Genomic DNA, 10,737 nt, shown 5'->3' on the forward strand with positions numbered 1-10,737 from the left:
TAATATGAGTGTCTTGTACTTGATAAAACAGATATAACACTTATTTTTCTAAGGTCACAGCAGAATCATTGCAAGAATCTGAATTAGAACTGAGTTGCTCCTGGTTATTTGTATAATAACCTAAATGAACTTCCTCTCTGTTTATGAATGGATGTTTTTGGTTTATAGGATCTTCTGTTCATTCATCTCAAATACCTTCAGACACCAGCATGAGGTGTCACGGGCATTGGTGGGTTTTGCCAGTTTACACAATCCGTCTTGATTTCCATAAAGATAACTTAATTTCTCACCAAGGAGTTAGCACTTTCTTTTAATTATGGAAGTACAGTATTTAGAAACAATTCTCCAGAATTCACATAATGTGTCCTAAAATGTGTTGTCTTAAAATATAAGCAACCTTTTGTATGATTTTAAGAAAGCAATTTTTTTTTTTCTAAATCAGTTTTAATAACCTGTGTTATTGAATCAGTTTAAGTTGTAAAAGCTTCTTCCTTCTGAAAAAATTAGCAGCTGGTGTGCCAGCTAGATTTCTGTTACAGGTTACTGAAACATATGCATCAAAATATCTGTAAAGAGTAAGGCATACACCTACTATTACAGAACTACAAAATGACAAGGGCAGAATATGTTTACCTGACTTCAGGTGCTGGGATTCCTACCACAATGCAGTCCAATTGTACTTTGGTTCCTTCAGGAACTTCCCTGCTCTTCAGTTTTTGGGTAAAGCGTGGTGGTTGTCCAATAGGCTCATCAGAATATACAGATGCAGATTCTGACTCTGTTTTCAGCTCTGCACTTGTTAATTGATTGATAGATTCCAAGTTTGCTGCCTGTTGATCGTCTGTTTGTTCAAATGTTTTCTCAGCTTTGTTTTCCAAGTCTTGAGCTACTGGAATGGAAAGCCTTTCTCTGTTTTCTGATGTGCTAGATAGGCTAGAACTACCTTTTTGGGCAGGCTTATTCTTACAATCAATTTTGCTCCTGTAGTTTTTGCACGTTCGGGGTCTTATTCTTTCAGAGTTGTGAGCTTTGAAAAGTGATGAGAGCTCCTCAATAAAATCTGCTGCTTTGTTTAGGAATTCCTTTTTTGATTCTGATTCAGAAGGGAGGTGTTGTTTCTTGAGATCTTGAGTGCTCCCTTTGGAGCCCTTTGTGACATGGTCCTGACAAAAGTTTGAGTGCAGACCATTGTCTGGTGTTTTCAAAGCTGTAGACTGGGCCATTTTTTTGTGTTTTCCTGTGTTTTTCAGCTGATCTGGGGGATGCTGTGAATGTGCCTGAAGCTCGTCCTGTTTAGTTTCCAGTGGATTCTGATCAATAGCTTGTCTTGCGAGGTTTACACTTTCATCTAGCTCTTCTTGGCTTAAAAAGGCAGAGAGGTCTGGAAGGTCATCTTGGGCAGCTACCTCATCTGAATCACCAGAAGCGTTTCCATAATGGAAATTATGGGAAGATGTTTCTGATCTGCTTCTTTCACTCTTCCCTTGATGTTTAGTTTCAGCTAAATAACTTTCTCTGAGAAGTTGAGATATTGAAGTTGAGGATTCTAAACTGTCGTCTTGCATGCTGCCAACAAAAAGGACAAATAGGACCACACCTTATCAATAGCAAATTTTTTGATTGCACACAATTACAGGCTTCTAACAAGCAGAACACCACATTTTCAAAGTGCATCTGTGCGGTGAATATTAACTTGTAAGAATAGCCTTCCTGCTTCCATACATACTGCCAGATACTATTGCCTTTACCGAGTAAAATCCATCTTTTATCACTTTCTACTGTTGGTAGACTTACATAGTTAAAGCAACTGCAAGTGTGACAATTTTTATTTAGTTCCAGAGCCATTAACTGAGTTTCAGTGTCAAATCTTTATCATTGCTGATGTGTGTTTCTTAGCTAAGAAACAACCTCATCAGATAGATTAAATGCTGGATATTTCAAAGACTGAAAGTTGTGAGAGAATACCAGTACTTTTAAATTAAGAAAATTTAGCTTGAAAGACATTGAAGTGGTAAGTAAATGAATCCTCAAAAAGCATTTGGGGGATGAGAGGAGGAAGGAGAGGGGGAGAGAAGAACAAAAATATTCTATGATGACAATTATTCATTTAAAATTTTTAAAGATATTGCATTATAAGAAACAATAATGGTGCTAAGTGTACTATACCTTCTTAAATTAAGCATTAATTCTAATAAGCTATTTAAAGTAAGTAGAGAACTATGCCATTATCTGATGTAAACATCATTTGTAATACAGGCCTTTCAAAATCATTATCTTAGGTCATCCTGATTCTGAAAAAAAACAGATGAAAAGACAGTATCAGAAAGCCCATTTTTAACCTGCATGCCTGATAAGCCAAGCTAAATCATCCCTTTTGAAACTTAAGTCAGCACTTCTGCATAATGTTCTCCCTTTTATTTACACAAAGAGCCATTATGAATGTGGAGGGATTCGGCCACCCTATTAACATGCCTATCTTAAGGTGGCTTAAATCTGAAGACAAATAAGACAGATACTCTTCACAATCTTCCAGACACCTGATGCCTCACAGGTACTAAAACAAGTGCATGACTATTTACTGGATCTTTCTCTCAGAATACGCAGTGCACAGTATCTCTCTCCTGCTTCATTTATGGCCTGGCAAGTCTTGCTGTGATGGTCTAAAATATTCCTATCCTAAGGTGTCTGATTTGTCGTGCTGCAGAAGGTTCTGCTCCTGTCATGGCATCAAGAGAAGGGAACATGTATGCCCTTGCCTCAGCCATTTCCATTCATAGCCTTATGGAACAGCTTAAGTTGCCAAAGAAGAAAAGTAAAAAATGCATCTATCTGCTGTGAAAGGCCTTCTGCTCTGCTAGCGGGATAGTTGTCCCTGGAGGAGGGCTGGTGAAGAGCAAATGAGGTGGTAATATCTTGTACTGCTGCAGTATTTCTTCCTGGAATGTGAGTGACAGCCCTTCTTCCTTATTTACAAAATGGAAAGCTTGAATTTAAACTGTTCATATTCTTCTTCAGTGAATGAACATAAAGCTATCGTATTCTGATGTGCATTTTGAGACCTCAGACCCTCTGCCTGAGGCACAATTTGTTATATTGAAGTTCTTCTTCTTACGTACCTGTTTGGCATTTTAGAGTTATTGATTTTATTGTTTTGTTTTGATAATATAAAACAAGCAAAATCACTAAGACAGCAAAAGCACCCAAGCAAAACATTGATAAGTTTGTGCTTGTATGAAAAATGACAAATAAAATACCATGTAAATTGTATGCTTCTAAGCACCCAATCTAGTCCCTGCAACTGAACCAGGATCTGCATGCTAATTGAACACTTGGCATTAAATTATCTGGCACAGTGTTCAGTGAAGCTGTGGCACATAAGAGGACATTGGTTTGGGAAACCCACATGAGATAATGTTGTAAGCTGTTTCATGACTGGACAGAATATACAATATAACCTCTAAAGAGAACAAAGAGGTCTCCGGGAGGCTTAAAGTTCCCACTCTATGGATTCTACTTTTGCTTGCTCAGCTTTTACTTCTTAAACAGCTGTGCAACCTTACTGAAGCTGAACCTGTTCAAGCGGTTATGTTATCTTGTTTATGTGCTGATAGCATTCTGTGTGTTGTAAAGGTCACAGCTAAAGCTACAGTTTCAACTGTGAAGAGTTCAAGTGCATTCTAACATAAGGAGTTTACAGCCTGGAGACAAACCTCACACGTGAATGAACTGGAGACTTAGAATATAGCTGTAGCATAGGACAAGCTTGATTTAGACCTCCTCCCCATGTGCTACCTTGTATCTGCTTAAAAACAGAAGGGAAGAAGCGAAGCCATAGCCAGCTCTTTTCTCTGCACTGCGTAGCTGGCTTGGCCTGCAAAGAGTAGTGTGTGCTTCTAGTGGGATGTCATAGAAGGTGCAGTCTGTCTGAACATCTCTGGAGGGATGCAGCTCCATGCTAACCTCTCTACATGTGGCTGTGGCTAAATTATAACATCCAGTTGTGTGTCGCTTTGTGTAGCTTTAGCTGTTACAGCAGAAGGCTGTATTTTACATGGGTGGAGAGGTATGGATTTTACATGGTTGCAAAATTTAGCTTGCTACATTTCTTGGCCACTGTCTCTGAAACATTTCAGAATGGCACACCTTCATTGCGCCTCAATATCTGAAAAGGTCATCATAGAATCATAGAATGGTTTGGGTTGGAAGGGACCTTAAAGATCATCTAGTTCCAGCCCCCTGAAAAAAGATGATGCAGGGCTTTAGAGAACACTGGACACTCTAAGGAGGAAATGTAAGTAGGGAAATAATACTGTGTAATCAAAACCTGCCAAAGTCAAGTGAAGTTAAAGAACTCTTGCAATAATTTTCTTGAGAGGGTATATGAAAATCATCTGACTGTGACTATTTGGGGTTAATTTTCTTCTGTTGTACAGATATTGCTTGATTTTCTCATTTAAATGGGGTATCTGTTTCAACAGAAGTTGTTAATCACAGTGCAGCTTTTCTGCAGATAACCATAGTAAAGCAACTCTTTGTTCAGAATGGTTATCTGAGACTTTATTCTTGGACTTGTATATCTTCTATTCATCTTTTGAACAATGCATTGAAACATGAAAGAAATAATTTCTGCTAATGTAAGAAATAATTTCTGCTGATTCCTTTAAGGAGTGTTACTGCAATATGAGGAGATGCTCTCAAAGAAGATATGTTTAGATTGGCAAAATAGCTTTATAATTGTAGTTTGCAAAAAACTATAAAGAAGAAGCCACTGTCTGATATCAAAAGGAGGATAATTACATGCAAATTACCACAAAATAACAAAATCAGGGGTGCCTATACCTGGTGAAAAACTAGAATTATAGAGCAAATTAAAGTAGTCAAATCAAAACTTCCTTGTACTGATGGCTCATTTTGGCTTGCTGTAATGCAGTTGTATAAAGCACCTTCCATTCAGATGACCAGGCTAGATAGAACAGCCATACATGGAAGAGCAAAACTCACCTGTCTGTCACAGTCCTGAGTGAACATGTAGGAAGCAAATGGACAAATCTCTGGTTCAGTCCTGTCTCTGCCCCTCTGAGGGCACCTGAGCATGTGTGAATGGGAGAAAACATAGAGTTCCCCACCAAAGGAGCTGGAACTTCATTCCTTCTGCCCATTGGAGCAGAAGGGGTAGAAGGGAGCAGAGTGCTCCTTCTGGTGTTGGTAAGCTATTGATGAGAATGAATCTGATGCTAAATTCTTAATCCTTAGAGAGCCATCACTTTTCTTTAGAGCTCACCCAGGGTCAGAATATTATATCTAACTCTTCTCTGATTTCAGCATGTGTAGAAGATTACTATTTATTCTATTTTTAGTAAGAAAGAATTTGGGTACTAATCAAATGTAGAACTTCGAGGCAGTGCTTGGCTACTGAAGTTTTAAGACATTTTGAATTATGCAATATTTCTAATTAAATGGAAAAATATTGAGTTTCAGTAAATGTTGCTGTAAAATGTTAGCCTAAAATGTTAGTTTCAGTAAATGTTAGCCTTTCTATAGCCAAAAATGAAATCTAAACTCCAAAATTAAGATCTGGTCTTGAATTCAGTCTTTCTCTTGTCTAACTTTCTGTATTGTTTATACTGAGATGTGGAATTGGCCTTGATATTCCTTGAGTCTTCCCTTTATTTTTTCCTGATTGGGACTTTGGAACAAAAGTGTCTTTGTGGCTGCACAAAAACCATCCCAGAGTCTTCCAGTGTGCAGCAACACAGAATGCTGGCACTGAGTGGCAGCGTGTGGCACACCTCTGCCATATCATGGAGCTAGCAAAATGTATACAGTGACTGCAGATATACCTCTGTTGAGCAGATAACTGCAGATAACTTTGCAGATAACTCTGTTGAGTAAGCAGTAAGAAGGACAAATTGTAGTAAAAACACAGTAGACAGCAATCTTTGCTGTTGGTGAAAGCACTGATAATTTTGCAGACTGTAAAAATCTGTCTTACAATTAACCAGTATCAAGGGGAGGAAATGCAATGCTAGTCACAAATAATAGCCCTAAACTGGTGTTATTTAGGATTGAAAATGGGATGCCTGACTTCAGCAGTCAGTAGTTATTTGCTCTTGATTGGTTCATTACATCCATCACCAAACAAGTGCATTGAAGGCAACCTTTTTTGCTTTCTTGGGACATTAACAGCAGTGACCTTGGGCACCTGTTATCTTGAGAGGCATCAGAGGATGTCATGAACAAAACTGACTGCATGAACTTCAGTCTACTAATTCAGTTTCGACTAGCCAACTAATTGTACAAGCTTTTTTACTTTCCAAGAGCCTATATTCATAGCCATGTTCTCTTATTAGCCAAGTGATCTTTAAGATAAAATATTCACAAAGATAGGGTTAGTTTCCACAGTTTGTTTTGGCAGTGACTTGACCTGAATGTAAGGCAGTGACTTGACCTACATGTAAGGCAGTAAAATTGCGTCACTGTAAGCTTGCGCAGTATGACACCAGACCCTTTAATTTCCTCTTGTTTGAGGCTTGCTAGGCTTATTGCTGAGTCATCACTGAAAGAATCGGAGCTTTTCCTAAGAAAACAGCAGTGGTGAAATCCCAGCAGAATGGGAATCCTAGATTCGTCTGAGTGCAGATTCTTTGTTGTGTTTGGTGAGACACAGCTTTGAATGCTTGATGCCCTTTAGATGTTTTTTTCAAACACCCCTTCACTTTACCATAATAGAGATTTTCTGCAAATAGCAGATTTAATGCCAAAACCCTTTAAACATCTCTTTTGGCCTTCAGTTGTAGTTAAAAATGAGTAATTTTAGTCAGTACCTGTTGTTCCCATCTAGCTTTTCAAGCTACCATCACTTTAATTGAGACTGCTTTTGTATGAAACCCCAGTGTGTAACAGTTTGTAACAGCTCACAAACTGGTGCTTCTTTCTTTGCATAGAGGCACCTTTGTGGCCTTTACACACCAAGGCTCTGGACCTGTATGTCCAGCACCTCTGTTTGGAAACTGGAAAGTTTAGCAGATATTAGAGGCTATATCCTTTTCCATTTTATTTAATTGCACATAAATTGCACTTACTGGTACACCATTGAACACTAAAAGTTATATGGCTGTTTCAACTGTGAGCAGCAAGCTAAGAGATGACACAAGTGATCTGTCTTGCAGACATTTAACGATCACAATCACATTCTTACGTCCTTGCAGGAATTCTCACGTAGCTGTTGCCATTGTCACCGTTTCCGTTACTGCCTGTTGACAAGCTGTAGCTGCTGCGAGAGACTTTGAGACTCCAGGCGCAGGAAGGGTTAGGCTGGAGCAGAGGACTAAGGCTAGAGGTGTTGTGTACGTTTGAGGGTGTGAGTGTAAGATATTTTTAATAATTGTATTTAGAAAGCTATGTACAAGAAGGTGGTTTACTTTTCTGTTTTAGACACATTAATAGCTTTGAATTCCACTCCTTGTAATGAATCAAGAACGTTGGATAACTAAAATCCCATTTCCAAATAATGTAATTAAATAATGGAAAATAGAGAGCCTCCAGGCCCAGGAGTGTAACAGCTTCTGATGGAAACCAAAGCCCTCTAAGAGCAAGTAGGCTAAAGGTTATGTCCAAGTTTAGGAAACGTTCTACTTCTTTATGTATATTTTTCAATAGAATATTTTTAATGTTTTAAGTATATATTGCATTTTCTTCTGTCTCTAGTCAATTTTATAAATTCCAGACCTGAAAACTCTCACTTGATTGTAAGTCTAAAAGAGGCTGGTAGCTGTTTCTGGTTCACTGTTACATAATTTCGTAAATAGTGAAAAGACTGGTGGAAGTGGTGTTTTAAGTATCTTCACAATACTGCTGCTCTTTGCTTTAATGTAAATGTCTGCTGTTCAAGGGATTTTTTAATTGCTGTTATAACTGATGTGTGGCTACTACCGCTTCTGTTCAGAAAAATAAATAGAATCAGGCCCTCTTCTGTAAATAAAACCTCTAATAGTCCAGCTTCTGCCCTTAGGTACATTGCAGGATAGATCTGGAACAATTTCACTTAAACTGCCCAGGATTTACTTGTAGCTGTGAAGAGAATCACTGCCTCCCACCTTGCAGCCCCTCTATTTATAAATGCTGCACAGTTAAATTTTTTAAGAAGTTTTGAGATAAAATGCAAAGTTTTCTTCTACAAACTTAAACCTTGAAAAGTATTACCTATAAAAGGAAGTTCCCTACTAAAAAGAAGGGTAAAAAGAGAGTGAAAGAGAAGAAAGCGAAGGAAAAGTGAAAAAAGAGGGGGAAAAAAGGTAAATATGATGTCAGGACATCCTATATTTAGAATTTTGTGGAAATTTCATTATTTTTAATAAATTTTTAATGGTTTGGGAGTTGAACAATGCCTCGTCTTCTGAATAATTCTCATGGTGGATTGGGGCCTTAACTGGTAAAACTACTTCTAAATTCCTTTTAAACTAAAATTGCTCTCTGGAATTTCATTAGAAAGGGAATATAGAATTGAATTATATATATACAATTATATATAATCCATATTTAGTTAAAAATATTATGCTCAAGCAATAAATAATTTGAATTTAAAGAGATATAATTTAACATGTGAGTATATTATGAACATTAGATAAATAACATTAAATCACAAACAAGTGATTTGAAGCTGGGAATATTTAAGAGTCTAGATTTCTGTAGCAGAGGATCTGTCTAGACTGCTTTTTGGAGTTATGTTGGTCTCCTCTAACACAGCTCTTTTCCTGTTGTCTGGAGGTGTTCACCACAGGCATTTGAATGCAACTCAAAGGGTGCAAATGTTAGAAACTTAAAAGGACCTGTTTTGCTTTGAGAAACTTTGGTGAGCGTTAAGAGCACCTATTTTGCAAGCAAACAGTGATATTTGTTCTTCTGGTGCTAGAAATCTGAGAGGTAAAATGCATTCTTCATTTCCACCATATTTTGTCCGTAATGTTTCTTTCCTTTCCTGCTGGGTTAATATTTCTCAAAAAAAAAAAAAAAAAAAAAAAGTTGGAATTCATCATGTCAGAAATGGGGTGGGAAAAACCCTCTCTCCAAGTCATTCTGCAGAAGACACTGTAAGAGGCCTATGTGCGCTTGGAGTCATGCCCTGGCCTGTGACCTCACTGTTACAGTAGTGGGCACATATTTAACTCTTCTTCAATGAAAAAGCACATTCAAAGCTCTTTAACTTTTTCAGCATTTCCTTCCTACTATCATATAATGAAAAGACCTTTTTTTTTTTAATAGTCTGATCACAAAAAGTCTTTATTTTTTTTGTAACTAATATTGTCCCTTAGTATTTCTCCAAATGAGAACTGAGGCCCTTTCTTACCCATGTCTCAAGTTCTCTTGGCCTCCTCAGTGAATCTCTGTGAACTGCAAGGTAAACAATATCTTGAAGAAACTTCATATAAAGTCAAATTGAAACTGAAATAAATTTAATCTGATTTTTAAATTAGAAGGTCAAAAAGGAAAAATGGTGACAGCTGTCTTTGAGGCCGGCCTGGGATGCTCCTCCATCATCCTCTCCCATTGGCCTGTGAAGGCTGGGCTTCAGATGTCAGGACAAGCTCTGAGTGTAGTACTTCTAGTACTCATAATGTAGGACAAGTTTTTATTGATTCAAGTAATGTTTGTAGTCCAGTTTCCTTCCAGGATTGCCCGTATGAGAGAGTTTGTATGAAAGGCCCAAAAAGATACAACAGAGATCCACAATTTGGTGCTGAATGTATATACAAATGTCCTCAAAGGAAAATATAACTAACAGGCAACAACGTTCATTTACCCTAGTCCAAACACAGGCACACCACTCTGTAAGCCTTTCATGGCTAAAACTGCAAATCCACTTTCATGGACTGTGACCCAAATACTTTAAACTAGCTCATTTCCATTCTGCTAGCAGTATGTGTGAGCAGTGCAGAAATCCACAAATGTGTGCAGTTGAGCACTACTGTAAAGTTTTAGTTGGGGATTGAAACTACAGCTTAGCTGTCAGTGTTAAAAAGTTATTTTATGTGTTGCATGGGCTCAGTCTAGAGAAACAAATTACAGCACTGCATCAGGTACTGTAATGAGAATTTGCACAACTTGAAACACTGAGCAGAAATCTGTATTCTGCCTGTGAGTGTAAGTGGCACTATGTCAAGAGAATCGTGCACGTGTATCTGAAGACTGGATAGCTGACTGCCTGTGCAGCCGGACAGTAAGCTCAAACTGGACAAAGAAAAGCCCTGAAAAGCAGGGGTATGCAAACTACATGGCATTTGCACATCTTTTTGTCTGGTAATTTCAAATCTAAGGGCTCTTTGGTTTTTAAAATGAGGTTCAGTTTTGATACAAATACTGGTTCCTAGTGAAAAAGGGAACTCAAGCCTTAAATTAGATGTAAAAGAAATCTGGCTTGCATTTCTACCCCAAGATTTTTCAGTCGTGCCTTTCTTTTTTCACACTGTCACTGTGTTTGTTTCTTTTTGTCCACCGTTCTTTGTTATCTTCCCTAAGAACATTGTAACATAAATGCCTTCACATTTGAGCCATATTTTCACACCACAATGTTTAAATTAGGTGGAATTATATTAGGTGGAATTAATTTGCCCATCCCTATAGAATATTACTGTTTATGAAAACAAGTACTAAACAAATTGTTTTAAATAGAAAACTAAACTTTTTTTTTTATCGATGTTGTTTTTTGTCATTGTTTCCAATCCCCGCCCCCTCCCCCCC

General features: G+C 37.7%; 1 protein-coding gene across 1 annotated transcript; it reads right to left on the bottom strand.

The window, feature by feature from the left end:
• Positions 1-629: 629 nt before the first annotated feature.
• On the bottom strand, positions 630-1,565 carry LOC104530107 (myopalladin-like). The gene has a single exon (XM_010174591.2). The coding sequence runs from the start codon at positions 1,563-1,565 to the stop codon at positions 630-632; it is 936 nt and encodes a 311-aa protein (XP_010172893.2).
• Positions 1,566-10,737: the final 9,172 nt, after the last annotated feature.

This window comes from Antrostomus carolinensis, unplaced genomic scaffold (genome assembly GCF_000700745.2).
Source record: "Antrostomus carolinensis isolate BGI_N321 unplaced genomic scaffold, ASM70074v2 scaffold28328, whole genome shotgun sequence".
Classification (NCBI taxonomy): Eukaryota; Metazoa; Chordata; class Aves; order Caprimulgiformes; family Caprimulgidae; genus Antrostomus; species Antrostomus carolinensis.